The following is a 17,111-nucleotide window of genomic DNA, read 5'->3' as shown; positions in this document are numbered from 1 at the left end:
TCTGCCCATCTTCTGGCATCAAGCAGTGGGTATGGTTCATCCTGTCCTTCTGGTACGTGGAGTATAGGAGAGGCCAAATTTGAGCTAAAGTCTGTCTGAGTTATCCAGAAAGTTCTGCATCGTGGATCTGTTGTGGTATGGAGGTGGGAGTTCATCGTGTTCATTGTTAACTGCTGCTTTCCAGCTCCGCACATCAGGCGCCAGGGAGAGACCTCAGCCCTCTGCTCCTGCATCTTTCTTCTTGACAGTCAGTTCTACTCGCTGTGAAGGAGTTATGCCCAGAAGTATAAATGCTGATAGTCCATTTTCTTCAATAATACCCAGCAGATGTTTAGTATGGAAACAAAACCGTGATTTTAGTCTGTAACAAAGCAGATCTGGTGAATGCTGGGCCTGTGGTCTTTATTGCTGTGTGGTTTGGCTGAAAATAAAACATAAACAAATAAGAGTGTGCATAATGTTGTGATCAAATATTAATTAAAAGATGCTGAATGTTTTGGTTTTAAACATTTAATCATCGTTCTTTTTCAGATGTATATAATGAATATATTTCCTAAATAATGTTTTTCTTCTGGTAAACTGATTTTTCCACTTGTTTTTAATGAAGCTTGACTTCAGTACTTTGCATTTTGTCTAATGGCTTGAGCATAACATTCTTGATGTCAGTGCAGTTCTGAGGATAGATTTTGTTGACTTAATATTGCAGAGCCAGTGGAGGGAGAACAAAGAGAGGAACGTTTTTGTCTGCATGAATTAAGCAGCGCTCCGGCAGCTCTCTGGAAGGAAGGCATTTGCTGAGTGGCAGCTAATATTAACATTAGCCCAACTAACTTGTAGGTTATTTAAAGGTAATATTTTCCTTTGGAAACATTTGAAATTTGAAGAAACCCTCGTATGTGGGCAGTTGTCACAGAGGCTGAAGGTTCTTTCTTAAGTACAGGAGTGCCTTCTCTTCTTGAGCAGGGGGTTACCTGCAGTGCATCCATCTGCTCACAGCTGGACCTTGGCATCCCCTGGCTGGGCAGCTTTTGTGAGAGCACCTGCAGCTCTGGAGCTGGGCTGAAAAAAACCAAAAGCAGTGAAGATGGGATTGTTTACCTTAAGAAGTAGTTGAAGAAGAGGTGACAAGTTGATAGCTCGCAGTCTAATGAATGGTTTCGAGAAGTTGTTTGGGAGCTGTTGTTTTCCTTGTCTGTGCAGCACAAGAACAAAGGTGTTCAATGAAGCTGAAAGGTGGCAAATTAAAAACTGATAAAAGAAAATACATTTTCAAGCAATGGAAAAAGCTGTGGGATTCATTTCCACCATATAATTGGCAAGGTCATGAATTCATCAGGGTTCAGAAAGAGGCTGGATATTTATGTGAGCAATGAAAATATCCAGAGAAGTTGTCAGTGAGAGATTGTTTTTCACATGCGCTTACTAAATACTGATTTTTTGGGTTGGGAAGTCCAAGGTGAAGTTGGGACTGGAATGGAGGCAGAGGACCACAATCCCATACCAGCATGGTGCAGATCCTGTCCATCAGAGCCTCCGTGCCTTTTGGGCACCTGATGTTGTTCTTCAGCACTCCTGGGCTGGGAGGAAGGACAGCCAAGGACAGCTCGTGGTCTCTGCCAGCCAGCACCCAGTTCCAATGCCAACATGCTACAAATCTGGGCTCAGGAATCCGGAAGCAAGAGCTGGCAGACCTCTTTCGAAGTGCAGCTTGATGGACGTTAATGATGTTGCGTGGCTGAACCTCTTGGGAGAACTCAGCTTGGTGCCTTCCCTCCCATCATCAGTGCCCTTTCTTATCTCTTTTGCTTCACCAGCTTTGGCTGCAGGTTGTGTTCAGAGTGTTTTCAGGGAGCAGAAGGCTCTTTTACGGATGTAAGGGAGAGAAAATGAAGGAAATAGCTGAAGAGGAGCTGAGCTTTGGGTATTTTGCTTCATTGTCTGAGGCAACCCCTGCATATGGGCTGTTGGCTGTGCTAATGAGATGTGTTCTGTGCATATTGTCTGAGCTGAGATCTGGGCTGAGAGAAGAAACTGATCTAACAAGGCCAAGGAGGTGCTGTTCAGTGCAGCTGATGCTTCTAACCTCTTCTTTTCTTTCCTCTTTCTGTTCAGTAGCTAAAGTTGGCTTATATGCTTGAAGCAATGAATTTGTTATTCGTTCGTGTTTTCAAGTGATGCAAGTTAAAACATGTAACCCACACGGTTTCTGTAATGTGAAATCTGTGTTTTGGCCGCACTGCAGTAAACTGTAGAACTTCAGTTCAAAGTAATGGCTTATTCTCACCTTGTCTCAGATCAGTCACTGGATGTAATAAAATAAGCTCCCTTAAGCTAGCCCAGACTCACTGGGGGTGAGCTATGGGATGATCTGACCTATGATTTCCGAAACTTATTGAAGTTCTTCATGTTTGATATCCTGAAGTTATGAAGTAGAGGGAATATTTTGTGAATTAAGTCAAATGTAGAAAAGGAACATTTTCTAATAAAGCAGCTGGGTGAAGCATTAGCTAGAAGCCCTGCTTTGTTTGCCTGTCTCAGAAAGCCCCACTTGCTGTATTTCTATAAAAAGACCAAGAAATTACTAAGTTCAATTTAATATATTGAACTGATTGCATGAACTTGGTTGTCCGATTTCTCTTATTTATTTATTTATTTTTGCAGAGATAACTGCACTGGTTTAGAGCATGGTTCAGTCTTTTCTCAACTTAATGATATTTAAGAGGTTAAACCTGCAGGAAATTGGCTTTTAAGAGATTTAGAGGCCAGAATATGGGTTACTTACTGGGCAGAAAGAGAAAGAAATCAGAGGGTAAGGAGTAAGTATAGGGCTGAATTTTTATGTGCTGTAGACACTGTCAGAATAGAAGAATCTGATGCACAGCCACAAAAACTTTATTTTCAGGTTTGAATAGCACTTCATTTTTCCCCTTTTTCTTTTTGAACGGATGAATAAAATATCAGTTATTTATTGGTGGTAAGTAGGGAAGGATACGTTTTCTGTCAGTTGCCTGCCTTCTTTCTGCCAATGACGGTAATGGAGTGGCTGGGAGGAAGGAGGGGACGGTCTTTCCTTTCCTTTTTTTTTTTTAATGATCATTTTTCAAATGCAAACTGAACTCATGGTGCCATGTAGCTGTCAGAGCAGCGTGGCTCTGTTCTGAGCCCAGTGGATACGGCAGCTTCACACTGGTGTGGGATTGCTGCTGTCTGAGCAGCGGGGCTGACAGGAGCAGCAGAAAGAGGATTTTGGATGAATAGATGAGACAGATAGAAAACAGAGCTTGTGCTCGAGACAGGCGGTGGGAAACATCCCAGTGGAAGGGAGTTAAACGGGGAAAAAAACCCCACCAGAACAGCCATAAAATTATTTCACAGCAGGAGGTTAAGAAACATAACTAAACATGTTAAACTCACTGTGAAGCAAGAGGACCCCAGGGGTATTTTAGTCAGATAATATTTAGTTTGCTGCAGTGTCAGTTGTATGATTGCTTGTCATCTGGCATATGTATGTGCTTTAAGCAGGATGAGGCTTTCAGAGACCATGAACAATTTTCCAGAAGATGGTAAGCAGGGGATTTATCAGACACAGATTAGAAGAGTTACAGTGGATTTATTTGCACTGGTCCATTGCCAGGACGTAAGGCAAAGCCAAGCCCTCTCTGCTGAAGTGCTGAAGCTGAGGGACAATAGCTAGAAAGGAAGAGCTGTAAATCTGAAGAAGGAGTTGCAGAATGTAAGGGCCTATGAGTTATACATGCAGTTGTAGTTGCACATTTAGAATGACCTGCAGGATGTTTGCCAGTGGAGCTGCTGTGCTGGAGTGCAGAAGTTTAGAGGTGATGGTTGGGCTTCCTGGGGAATCCCAAAAGCAGCCGCCATTTGTCTTTCCCTCTGTCTCGGCCTCTTTGCTCAGTTGTGGTCTCAGTGAAATCTGCTGGATGTTTTATGAAGTCAACTGCCTTTTTTGTATATGCTGCTTTAATTGGGGCCTTGAGTAGAAAGTCAATGGTGTGTGCACACATATGTGTCTGCAGTCAGTACTGGAAATAGCTGCTTCTGAGAAGGAAACTGTTGGGACATTTGGGAAAAGAAAATGTTGGTTTAAATGTGATTAGTGCCGAAGATAAGAACGCTGAGAGAAACAGGGTTTGCCTTCTGGTGACAGAAGATGCTGCTGTTGACAAGGGGGATTTGAGAAGTTTCTGGTAATTTGATTTTTGCTAGTTTTGTTTGACATGTTTGTTCTGGAAGGCTCAATGAGCTCTTGCTAGCAATGCTCTGGGAGGGTCAGGAGCTGAGGAAATCTCCTCTTAGTTAGGTTCCCATAACAGCAAAGTCTGATTGAATTGGCATTTTTAACCACTGTGCCTTCAGTCTCCATGCCTCTGTCTCTTAGGTCTTTCTGCGGCCGCTTCTTTTACCTTTTCTTCCAGCCATTTTCCAGGAGGCAATGGGATGTTCTGTGTACAGCCTTTGAAAACCATCACCTCATTACGAAGTTGGGCTTAACAACGTAGCTATGGGTACAATTAACAGCTTTTCTGAAAAAAAATTTGCTAGAGAGGACCAAGCCACTTGTAAAACTGCACTAACCTCCTTTCACCACCTGTAGGCTGATGATGTGGAATAATGACATCTGATGCTGCAGCTTATGGAGATGGCTGTGCTGCTGCACGAGATGCAGGGCTCAGTGCTCTGCTGTCATGAATTTCATCGCCTTGATGCAAATTCATTTCTCTCAATTACCGAGATGATGTTGAATTGTAACCCTCCTCTTTGATAAACACATCACTGAAGTTGAGATTTATTTGCCTTTATTCAGCAGACAAGTTACCTGTCAAAGAAGGAAAATAGACTGGTTTGTTATTATTCATATTGAGTGTCAGGTGATTGTTTCTTGTTCCTCTTCTTCTCTGCCTTCATACAATTTGTTTGTTGGTATTTTCTTCAGGTATTTTATGAGATACCACAATTATGAAGTGACTGATAATTGCCAGAGCCTGTACGTCCTGTCCTCCTTCACAGAGGGTGGTTCTGTTCCTCTCTCCTGTTCTCATGGCCTCCTAACATTGGGGAGTTCCTCACTGATAGTGAGCTCAGGTCCACGAGCATCCACCAATCTTTTCTGAAGGATGGAAAGGATATATTTTGTCAGTAGGTCTTTACACCATCTGACTGTTAAAGTGTTTTTTGGTTACTTCTGACCACATTTTTGCTTTCATTCCCACACTTCATGCTGCTGATTTTTATCCTGTTAAGCAGTTGGTCCAGCCTTTGGATGCTTTATATGTGTGTACCTATATAGCTTAAAGCAAAAAACCACACGTCACTATTCATCTTTCTCTTCTATTTGTGTTGTTAGGAGGAGTAGTTAGCTAAATTATACCTGATTGCAAATAGCATCTGTTTGATGTTGAAGCTCTGTATTCTTTCTTCAGTTGCATTTTGAAGCTCTCTCTTATTGCGACTGATTTGGAGTTAGGAGTCTGGAGAGGAAGAGGAGGGGAAATCTTGCCACTGATTTCCTATAATGAAGCAGTCTATTAGCATTCTCCTAAAATTATCATTAATTAAACAAAAAGCTCATCTCGCACTAGGAGCAGGAATATTTCTGCACCATCAAAAAGGCACTGAGTGGGAAATATCATTATGATTCCACTTTACGAAGTCTCTCTCCTCTGCCAGGCTGGAACCCGTGCAGGAGCGAGAAAGCAGGCGAGCTGTGTTTGGGTTTTGGATTAATAGTTGAAGTTCACTCATGTGGAAATAAAGCAGATTTTACTTTGACTGGAATTTGTCATTAAAAAGCCATTATCAGAACCGACCAGCACAATTCCTGCTCTTTCATTGCTAATGACAAAACAATCTGTTCTTTCAAACACAACAACTTTATATTTTCTTTCAGAGAATGGCGCAGGAGTCCTAACAGAGCAGAAGCTGGGTGAAGAAAGGCAGCCCAAAGATTTATTGATCAATAAAGCAGACAATTACAGCTTGTTTATAAAAGGGAAAGAAAAAATCTCCAACCCAAAACCTTGGGTCTGCAAGCAACACTGAAGCTCTAATAATGACAACTGTGGTATCCAGCTTCAAACGATAAAAGTCAATAGGAAGATATAGGATTTCAATAAAATTATGACACTAGATAAACTTTACCCCAGGAACAGATTTTCCCAGAGTGTGTGACTGACTTCAGTGAGATTTGTAACTTTAATTTCTTTCCTATTGATTTTTCTTTTCTCCAACTAATTAGAAAGTCTGCGGTGAATTCTGTGTGTATAGGTTTGAGGAAGGGCCAACAGGCATCAAGGAGAATAGGGCCTGAGATTTTATTTATACATACCTATATATAACATAAATAAAGGGTCCAATGGCATTTTTAAGTCTTTTACTATATTTTGCTTTTTCTCCACTTGCTTCCAATGTACAGCAGGGAGCTGTGTGTTCTCCTCCATGCGTGTCGGGGGCCATGGGCTGCCCTGGAGGTGTGTGCAGTGCTGCTTTGGTGATGTGGCTGTGCTGTAAGGATGGTGGCAACTGGTGGATGCTTATTGGAAGGCTTCTCAGTTCTTCCCCTAAAAACAACCCAAAGAGGGGTTCCTAGAAGAACCCTCTTATGTTACTGCTGTTTCTAAGCTGCTCCTGTTGCCCTCTAGTGTGTCAGTGTCAATAAACTTTCCTGTGTCTTCGAGTTACTTACCAAATGGGTCAAATGTTGGCTTCAGGTAGGAGAAGGAATAGAGATGGTGGCAGAAGAACTGGAGAGAAGTTTGATCCTAGGGCTCAAACCAAGCCCTTCAGAACGTGGTTAGAGCGAGCTGCATTTCTGTTCTGGTGTTGATTAGAATGTGGCCTAAGTGAAGAACACCCAAATGTGTGCTGTGTTCTGCTTCTCCAGGGACTTCACAGGAACTGCTTTTGGTGAACTGCCATTGCAAAGTCAGAGTGTGAGTTACAGGATAGCAAAGATGCTTTGTGCTGGGTATGTTTTGGAAATTCTCCATGGGACCCCATTTTAGCAATTCTGCTGAATACTGCCTTGACAGAGCAGAAGTGTGAGAAAAAAGTCAGAGAAGATATACTGAAGTCACAGCAGAGGTCTTTGATGGGCTTGTGGAGTATTTTGTCGTATGGGATGAGGGGATACTGAGGCAATGACAGAACTAGGATTAAATTGTTGAGAACCTTCTTAAACAGAGAACTTCTCAACAAGAACTTCAGTTTCCTGCCAAACGAACAAGATCTTTGGAGGGAGAGAAAAGCTCTCAGTAAGTGCTCTCGGTGGGGGACGAATTGGAAAATGGAGCTGGGGACCACTTGTTGGTGAGAAATGATTTCATTACAGTATTAATATTTAGAAATAATTAAGGAGGAGAACTAGACTCCAGGATCAAGTGTTTAATTGTGCCGCCCTTTATTCCAGTTTTTCAGCCCCTTTTTTTCAATCCAGCTTGTGCTGTGTTTGCTGTGCATGCCTTTTCCTGGCGAGTTGCATCTTTTCAGTGTACAACTTTGAAGGGCAAGGTCTGTAGCTGGCTGCAGGGGAAACACACCCCATAAGAATGTCCTGCTCCTGTTCTCATCCAACATTGTCCTAAAATGAAAGCAGACGGTTGCTGTTGCAGCTGAACAGCTTGGGGAGCTGCTGGAATCTTGCTGGGAAGGACTTGACTGACCTCATATTCGGCAGTTAATTGGAAGCCAAGTGTGATGGGAATTGCCACAGGTCCTGTTTGCTGCTGAAAAAATGCTCAGGGGTTTGGAACTGCCCTCCTGTAATGGAGAGAACATTGCCATGTTAAATTATCACATTGAGGAACGATGCTTTGCAGAAAATTAGAATAGGGAGCAGCTTGGAGTACATAGAGAGCTAGTGAGATGAGGCTGTAATTGCAACAGTGTGCAAGGATAAACCCAGTAACTTCAATAAAAGCCATCATTATGTACTCTTCTGTGTCCTAGACAGGGATTCTGGGGTAAACAGAGAATGAAAGTCTAAGCAAAGGCAGGCTGCCTTCTGCAGAGTACACCTGGCAGACTGGGTGACGTGTGTGTGTTGCTGGGGGAGAAGGATGGAGCCATCCTTTACTGCTGGTTTTCTGCTAAACAAGTTCATTACCAGGCAGGTGTGGTGTGACTCCATCTGGTGTTCTCCTCCTACAGTAACATGGAAGTTTTTCTTTTCATGTGTCTGTTAGATCAGTAATTCTTTGTAAACCGTACTGGAAAACTGTTCTGTCCTTAGAAAAGTATTCCTCTTCATTCAGGCCTGAGCAAGAAGCCAATAATAGCTTCCATCACTCTGTGTTAGAACCTGTTTTTCTTTATTAACGCGCTTCTTGCAGCCTGAGGCTGGGCTTTGATCTTGAGATCCTTTTACCTGCTGACCTTTCAATGCATCATCACATGCTCTGGACAAAAACCATTCCTGTTGCAGTGCCCCCTTCTTATTTTCACACCTTGAATTTGGCTGTTCCTTCCCTTCCCCATGCATACACGTGCTGTCTGCAGTCAGCGTTTGACCTTTAGGTTAGAATGGAAAGGCTGTGGGCTTCAGGTGCAGGCTTGCTTGACTGAGCAGTTAGCATCCCTTTCTCTATCTGAAATATAGCCCTTATTATTAAACATTAAGTTTGGGATTGAGGGGAAGGGGCTTTCCTATTCCGGTAATTTTTGATTTCCACAGGAGAGCAGGGTCCCAGCCAAGTGTTTCAGCATGGCTAAGCAATGTTTGTGAGCTGCTCCAAGTTCTCTGTAGCAGCAGTGGCCTGGGAACGGCACAGCTGTAAAGCTGAGTGATCCTCTAATAACAGTTTGGATGTTTGTGATCACAGCATTCACAGAGATAATGGATTTGCCCTGAACGTTTGTGCATTGCTGCAGCAGGGTGAAATAGAAATTTCAGCAATAAAAGGGAAGCAACTCTGTAAGATTTCCTAGGAGTTTCTGCTCTTTTGATTTATGCGGTGGGAATGTACTGCTTTGGCTCTGTTCTGCAGCCTTGCAAACATCAAGGCTCTTCAATACAGTCAAAATATGAAACATTTCATCAGCTCTCTAATCCCTGTATGCACACTGCACTGTACCCAGCAATCTCTTTAAAACATACCTGGCTTTCTGGAATGTTGTTCAGCCTTTTGTCCCCACCAGTGTCTTGCCTACAAGGTGCTACCTAACACAGTTAGCTTTCAAGCCCAGCTTTTTACTTGGGAGTGTGAAAGCTCTTAGAGCATGGAGAAGGATCCTCCTGTTTGTAACCATCAGCAAATAGGAAAGTGAGCCAAGCACATTCTCGGCAGGATATTAACCTCTGAAATATACTAATTACAAGCACTGAATATTGCAGCACTCAACAGGTGATCAGTCACGTACCATTTGGAGGATATTTGCTCTTAGTCACTTTGCCCATCATCACATCTATTTCATTTTTGTTGCCATAATTCTTTTCATTCACTGCTGGAATTCTTTGGCAGGAAAAATGTCAAGTACTGCACTCAACGTTTTGCTGAAGAAATCTGTTCAGCCCGTTGAATTAGAACAGCGTCTCCAGAAAGAAGGAAGTCTCTGGTTTCACTTATTTGCTTGTTAGGGTGAATGCGTGTTGCTGTCCTGCGAGGGATGTGTGCTTTTTTATGCCCCAGACAATCTGATTATTCATTTCTTGTGTTTTTTCATTGATTTGTATCAGAGCTGCGTGCTCACACCTGTGACTCCATGCACATACAAAGACCATGAGAGTATATCCATCAGGGTTTTGTTTTTTGTTTTTGCAATGGAGAAAAGCAAGTTGTCCTGAGGACCCTCCTGCATGAGCAGGTTTGAGGGCCTTTACCCCTGACGATGATTTCTGTTCTTCCCTGCAGGAGCGTGATGGGATGCGGGCCATCCTGGAGTCGTACGACAGCGAGCTGACCCCAGCAGAGCACTCCCCACAGCTGAACCGGCGCATGCGGGAGGCCGAGGAGATGGTGCAGAAGCTGCACGCTCATAACTCCGAGCTGGAGGTAATAAAGCAGCATCCTTCTCTAACCCCAGGGGAGGGAACAGCCGAGGCCGTTTAAGACCGAGCTGCCTAGCAGTGTGCTCTGCAGAAGGCAGGTTTGCAAAATGCAGATTTGGCAATGCCAACGTCACTGAGACCCACCGCGTGGTGTTGGTGATTCCCTGCAGTGTGTGCAGCAAGGCTCTCCTGCAGGCTGTGTCACTAAGGGTGTGCTCACTAGGCCTTTACTTAGAGCATTTGGAGGAGTAAAGAACCTGTCTGCTGTTACTCTTCTCTTTGTGGCATTGGGCCTGAAAGCCCCAGAGCACCAGTAACTACATTAACTGCTTTTTTTATACTGGGGTTTTCTCTAAGAAAAACATTTTCTTTTTTTCTGAAGATAGTGTTTCTCAAAGGGATTCTTATATTATTATTCTCTTTATGTAAATTTGCAGGCTGAAACGGGGCTATAATGAGGTAAATTATAACATCCATTTGCCAAATTATTCCCTACCTCCCTGCTGTATTTGGTGGTAGTGGAACGGTCCTGAATAGAAATATTTGGAAATATCTCTGTGATCTTAAATCTTGGTATTTTTATTCCATAGATTTCACAGTAACTGTAAGTATGTGAGTATTCCTTTCTTCATGTATAATTCTACCAGCAGTCAGATTTATAGACCCTGTAATTCAAATAGAGTAAAACTTGTAGTAATTGCTGCTCCTGGGATTCCTAATGAAGTGAACTGCCCCGCTGTGCATCCATCTCCTTGTCACTCCTGTCATTTTCAGGAAACACTCTTTTCTTCTTTAATAGATAGGGGCTTAGGACGGGGAGTACTGGCTCCAGTGACCTCCAGAGCCTTAGCAGGCAGAGCAGTGTGGTGTGAGCTCTGTATTGCATTGTAGGTCCTCTTCCTCCCTGTTTCTCAGTTTTGGGCAAGTTAAGCCAGCAATCAGTGGCAGATGAAAAGGAAACTTCCCTAAATGTTTTCATCTCCTGTGGTTGTTTGATATCCGCGTTGTTGTACAGCAGGATCAGATGTCACTGGCATGACATGCTAGGTGGCTGATTCATCCTGTGCTCTGAGTTGCTGCCTGCAGTGGCTCTGGGTTGATGGATGGAGACGTCCTGAGTTGTTTTGCTGTATGGGTCGAATCTGCACTGGGTGGTAGCAGATTACCTTTTCCTTTTCAGGTGGAAGTGTGGAGGAGTGTTGGAACCAGTTCCTGCGTCCCTTTAATTATTTATAGGGAACAAATGATAAGTTTATCTTCATGGATATGGATTAAGGGCTATGTGGAAAATTTCAGAAAGGAGCTGTGTTCTCTGGAGGTTTGTTTTGTGTGATGTCAACCTTTAAGTCTTTCAAAGACTTTGCTAGAAGCAGGATTCAAAGTCCTTATATTCCCCTTGTAAAGTAAAATTTTATGCTTCACTTGCTTGTGTTTGCCTTTCTGACTGCAACGTTGGCTGCCAAATCCAATCAATTTTGAAATTTTGGAGTTTGTTGTTCTAGTAAAAATCCGAAAACCAGAAAGGGAAATGGAGGTCCATGAGGGCCTGCTGGCATCTCGTCATCAGGAGCAGCAGCTGTAAGTCACTGCCTGCAGATCAAAGATCTGGTTGATAGCAGCTATTAATAACTTCTCACATAATGCTCTGCACCTCCCAGCTCTGCACATTTTAGAATTGTTGGCACCTGTGTGACTCATCTCACAAACAAACAGAGGAGACAGCAGGAATGAGGCACCTTGGAGCTTCGGTTGATTTCTGAAATATGGGTTAAACTATCTCTGATGCTGCAGGGGAAGCAGAAGGGAACTTGGGCACATCTAAATGGTTGTTTTCATGGTTTGTTTTGTTTTTTTGCTATTGAACACTTCATTTACCCAAATCTCTGCCCATGTACCCTAGCAGAGAAACCTTTGATACTCGTAGAGCTGACATGTCTGTGTGTGTGTTCCTGCTGGCTGCCCCAGTCTGCTACCAGCAGCCCCACCTCTGAACAACCCGCAGAGGGAATAAGTGATGTTTCTAACCAGAGTTTTTTGTACTCTGGAAATGGAGATTTTTCCCATTCATTCCAACAGCAGCCCCATGTGAGTGAGGAGGCTCTCTGCTGAAGATGGAGCATAGGAAGAATTTGTGCTGAGGCAACAGCTTCTCACTTATCAGAAGCCTCATCTCCCTAATAAGTCTTCTGCTTGATGTGTAAGAGGAGGTGGGAAGCAGTTTAAAAGAACACAGGGAACAAGAGAAAGGTGTGTAGGCCCCGAGGGCTGCGTGTGAGCAGTTTGTTAGTGCATACTGCAGGGGTGGTGCGGTGCAGAGCTGTGTTGGGCCCTGTGTGACTGGCAGGACAGCTGCTGGGAACACTGCAGGGTCTGCATCATCAACCTCACTGGGAAGAAAGGCACCTTGCCAGCAGCTCAAATGCAGAGAGATGCTTCCATCCCAGCTTACTTTCTTGCACTTTGCAGCACTGTGTTGCTGCCAAAGAACTGGTCCTGTCTGTGCCTTGATAGGGCAGAGAACCATAGGATGAAGACAGGCTGATGGGGAGCTTTTAAAATCCCCTTCACTGATGACTGATGATACAAGCTGGATCTCTAATGCATGAGCATGCAAACACGTAGTCTGTTCTGGGGCTGAAAATGATTGCCATCTCCTGCCCAGAACTGCCTGCCCCTGTTCCACAGAGCTGAGCTGGCTGTCAGGGTTCAAGAAAGCCCTTTATGGAGCACTACACGTAAAGCAGGGAGGAGACCAAGAAAAGCACCACCTGAAATGGAAGCTGGAAAAAGCAAGCTGGCTGTGCCAGCCTATTTCGGGTGGTTAATGGAGTGTCACTCAGCATCTTTTTGAAAGTGTGTTTTGGAACTGAAAAGGGAATGAGTTTGTCTCTGGTCAGCATGTAATCAATACATAAAATTAACAGAATTGCGGTTGTGTTCCTGTCGTGACATAAATTTTCAGCTTGCAGTCAGCAATATTAGCAGTTTTTGTGCCAATCTTGATTAACTTTTACAACCGTTGCTCCCATTAACTCTAATCTCAAGATAAATGTGACAAAGCAAGAAGCCTCTGAGCGTGTGGCAGCTTGTGACAGAGCTCTGTTGTGGAGTTTAGTGTTTGAAAAGTTAAATCCAGCTGCACAAAAGAGAAATCATCATAAATATAACTCCATTAATAGCTATTTTATTACAACACACTTGGCTCCATATGAAACTTTAATGAAGAGAGATTTGCAAGGAAGACTCACGCTGACACCTTCAATGGTCTCTGGCATTTTTTACATTGAGAGATTTACACTGTCTGTGAACACCATGTGTATTCTAATCAGATAATTATGAGTCTGACAGTTCCAGCACGAGAAATGCCATATGCTCTGTGCTTTTTGTGGTGCTGTTTTTGTTGTGGATTACTTTTTTCATCGTGAGTATTACTGGTGACCTCAAAACTTGTTGACCAAAAATTGTCACCTTATCTGAGCGTGATGTTGCAGCTCATCTGCTGGTGGTACCTGTGGTGTTAGCCATAAGTCTGCTCCTCGCTAAGTGAGTTGCTTAGCAGTCACTCTGGTGCTTCAAGTGCTCAGAATTTATGTGGATGCAATAGAGTGTTTATTTGAGCAGTTAACAGTTCCTCCTCATCTCTCACCTGGCTTCCCCCTCAGTGCTTTTCCACTTTGTTTTACCTCCTTTTTTTCCTCCCTTTGATCCGCACTTTATGCTTGTTGTGCTTTATCCCTCTGCTGAGTTCTCTCTCTCCCTCAAAGGGAAATTGCTTCTTTACATGGCAGAAGGGGTTTCTGTGATGATGGGAGCTTAACAGAGAAATTCCCTTCTATCTGTGCGATGCACAGAGGAGTTTGTTTCCGTGTTCAGGTTTCTCCTGCCTGCTTTCACTGCCTCTCTGCTGCCTTCCAGCCTTTCTGCACCACTTATCTCAGTGACAAGTGTAAGAAGCAGTGAGAACATTGCCCTGCTCCCTTTGGATGTCCACAAGGAGCAAATCCGAGTCACTAGAGCTTTCCTGCCGTTCCAGCATGGTGTGTGTTTCGCTTGCCCAGACTTCTGCTGTCACTGTAGCATCTTATCTGTAATTCAGGAGGGAGAAAAGAGACTCTCTGGAGATGATGCTCACGTGCTGCACGCACCAGCTAGCACTGATCGCTGAAAAGCAGTGCAGGCCATCATATTCTGACACAACAAACTCCCTGTCAGAATAGCATTTGGAACCTGGGCGCTTTGGCATCTCTCAGCAGTTCTGAGCCTTCCTGGCTGCCGCTGCATCCTTCACCTTTCTTTTCTTTTCTAGAGGAGAGGTGGCTCAGGCTCTGCGTCCTCCAGCACCGCTGCGAATCAGATGATCTTTGGTTCTCTCTTCTCTCACACATTTCATCTTCCTCCAGACCTGAGTGCCCTTGTCAAGTCAGGGAGCTGTGAGTTCCCTCTCTCCCTTTTGCACCTGCTGGCGGCTGTGTTTGGGGAGAGCACCTTGCAAAGCGCCGTCACATAAATGAGGAAGTCGCATCGTGAGGGGTGCAGTGATTTGTTAAAGGTGACAGTCCCTGCTCTGTGGGAATGCCCTTAAAACTGGCTGGTGCCACAGCAGCAGAGCCTGTCTCCTTGGACCCAACGCTTTTGTAATTGGTTGGACTAGATGTTAAAGCCCAATTATTATTAATTTTATTTTTTATTTTTTGGAGATGCTTCCTCATTTTGGATCTGTACCGAAAATCAGGTGGTGTGTGGCAATGCCTGTGCTATAGGTATCCTGCACAGAGCAGGGTTGTAAAGGTGGATTTTTACAGCTTGTTTTAATGTGGATGCTCTGACAGTTTAAGAATGGCTTTAACTCAGCAGTTCCTTGGGACCACAGCTAAAGAGGAGCAGGCTGCCATCATTCTTAAGAAATGAGAATTCTTGACACCAACTTGTAGAGAGTAAATTGAATCATTAATGAAGTTATCTGTCCTTCCAGCCTGTGGTACATATCAGGGGCTGCAGGAAGCAGCCCAGCTGAGGTGAGACCATGGTGCTGTGTGGGATGCTTGGAGCACAGCAGTCTGCTTTTGTTCTGTGTGTCCAAAGCCTTTGTCACCAGCTGGGGACATCACAGTGGCACCTCTGGAGGCTCTTGTGATAGGTGTTAGCAGCCTGTGCTCCCCTAAAAATGCTCTTGGTGTGAGTAGATCCTCCTGTAGACTCTTCCAATGACGTTTTGAATAACAAAGCACAAACAAGGCTTGACCCGAGGAATTTGTATCACCTTCAAATGCACCTGGCTGTAGGAGATGAGAGAAGCAGGTGACCTGGGTCTAAATTCTCACAGGAGATTTAAAATTACCCAATTTTCTAGTGATATTTTGGAAAGAGAAGATAACTGATGTGAAGTTATGAGTCACATTCACCACAATAGAACAGGGCAGAGTGTTTCTTATAGCACTGAGAGCTTTAGAATGCTTTAAACCAGAGAGCCTGCTTGCCTGTGCCCAGAGATACAGGCTTTGCATTCAGATGTCTTCAGGTGGAGGAGGAAGCAAAAACACAGGGTGGGAATGGTGGCTCTGGCAGCAGGCAGAGGTGGCACACAGGGGAGCTGTTTTGAAGCAGTGTGGTTCATCTTGCCTCGTGCTGCCAGCGTGCTGCTGGGGTGAAGCCTGGGTGCAGTAGGTGCAATGCCTCTTCCCCACCAGGCAGAAGGAAGGAGCCAGACTAAGTGTCTTAAGGGAACAGGTAGCTGCTGGCTTCTTGAAGTTAAGGAAGGCTTTGACAGTGTGATTGTACCACTTCCCCGGGTCATATTCTACAATTACAGACTTTTTACTTTATTTCAGTTTCATAGAAATCACATGAATTGCATTCTGTGTTAAATCCTGAGATCTGACTTCAGTGGGTCCATTCCAAGCTGGAAAGCATGGTGAATTCATGCAGTGTTGATGTTATCTGTGTGGCCCACACAGCTGCACCCATGTTGCTGCCGTGGCAGACCCTGGGGGCTGGGTTTGTGTTCAGGTGTGCTTGGCTCAATAGGGGCAGGATAAATGTCCAGGCCAGGATTGTCTCTTCTGTGTGTCCCAGAGGTGCTCTGACCATTGCATCACACCTCACTGGAACTGTGTTGGTGAATTAATTTCCTTGTCAGAAAGTGCAAAGTGAAGTTAATGTTTAATGTTCTCTAGTTCTTAGGACTACTACTTAGTTGCATTTTGGCAGTGATGAAAGCTGTAGCAGCTCATGGAAATTAAGCAGTTCTGAGCGAAGCAAGAAAGCAGCATCTGGTGAAAAGATTAGAATTGAAAATTGTGCGTCCACAAAACATCACAGCAATTTGATCTATTCCTTGCCTCTGCCTTGCATTAATGACATGAAACAGTGCTTGTTGGGGCATCTTGAGAGATGTTTCGAACTTGTTCAGGTAGGTTGATTTTTATAATGATTGGATTTGAATTCTGTGATTTCTAGTGCTTCATTTCAGGAAAACTACACGATCTCTGCATAATTTAAAATTGAAAATATGTATTTATAAGTGTTTTCACGTCACCTTTTAATTCACAGCGATGGCCTCTTGTGACAAACAGGGATTAATGTTTTTACAATGATTTTCTATTTGAAAACACGCCATCAACTTTTACCTATAGCCAAGTTCTTGCAATGGCATCTCTGCAGGGCCTGTTTGGGTGCCTCGCTCTTCCTGTCCCGGAGCTGGCAGTGCCCAAACCTTGCTGCATTATTGGAGCAGCTTGCAGGGCTCTGCAGGGATCTCTGCCTTTGAGCTCCTGGGCTTGGAGCTCTGCTGAGCTCCCATTGCCTAATAGTGATAGCATGGACTATGAACAGCGCTTTGCGAAGACAGCAACAGCACAAACTCATTCCCATGCTCTTTGCAATTTGCCAGAATCTCAAGATCCTTCGTAATGCTCTTAACTTTGTTTATTGTAGCAATTAAAACAACAGTAGTTGCTGTCTTAATTTTCTTTCTGAAGCCCATTGATTATTTCCAGTTATGATCTTAATCAGCAGGAGCGGAAGGGTTGTTTCTTCAGGGAACTAATTAGTCTCAGTGCCTGGTTCAGCACGGTGAGCTGAATGGTGCCTAAATGCAAAGGACGACTGCAGT

At 44.0% G+C, this 17,111-nt stretch overlaps 1 protein-coding gene across 6 annotated transcripts in view; it reads left to right on the top strand.

The window, feature by feature from the left end:
- MAD1L1 (mitotic arrest deficient 1 like 1) overlaps positions 1–17,111 on the top strand; it is a 320,530-nt gene that overhangs the window by 117,619 nt on the left and 185,800 nt on the right. For all 6 annotated transcript variants that reach the window (XM_042864053.1, XM_042864057.1, XM_042864058.1 and 3 more), the window contains one exon: positions 9,864–10,004. In XM_042864053.1, coding sequence (XP_042719987.1) covers positions 9,864–10,004 — 141 coding nt within the window. The remainder of the gene's footprint in view (positions 1–9,863; positions 10,005–17,111) is intronic.

Source organism: Lagopus leucura, unplaced genomic scaffold, assembly GCF_019238085.1.
Source record: "Lagopus leucura isolate 7727_CA_CO unplaced genomic scaffold, USGS_WTPT01 Super-Scaffold_760, whole genome shotgun sequence".
In the NCBI taxonomy this organism is placed as follows: Eukaryota; Metazoa; Chordata; class Aves; order Galliformes; family Phasianidae; genus Lagopus; species Lagopus leucura.
Note: the sequence above shows the minus strand (reverse complement) of the source record. Positions and strands in the feature narration are given on the sequence as shown.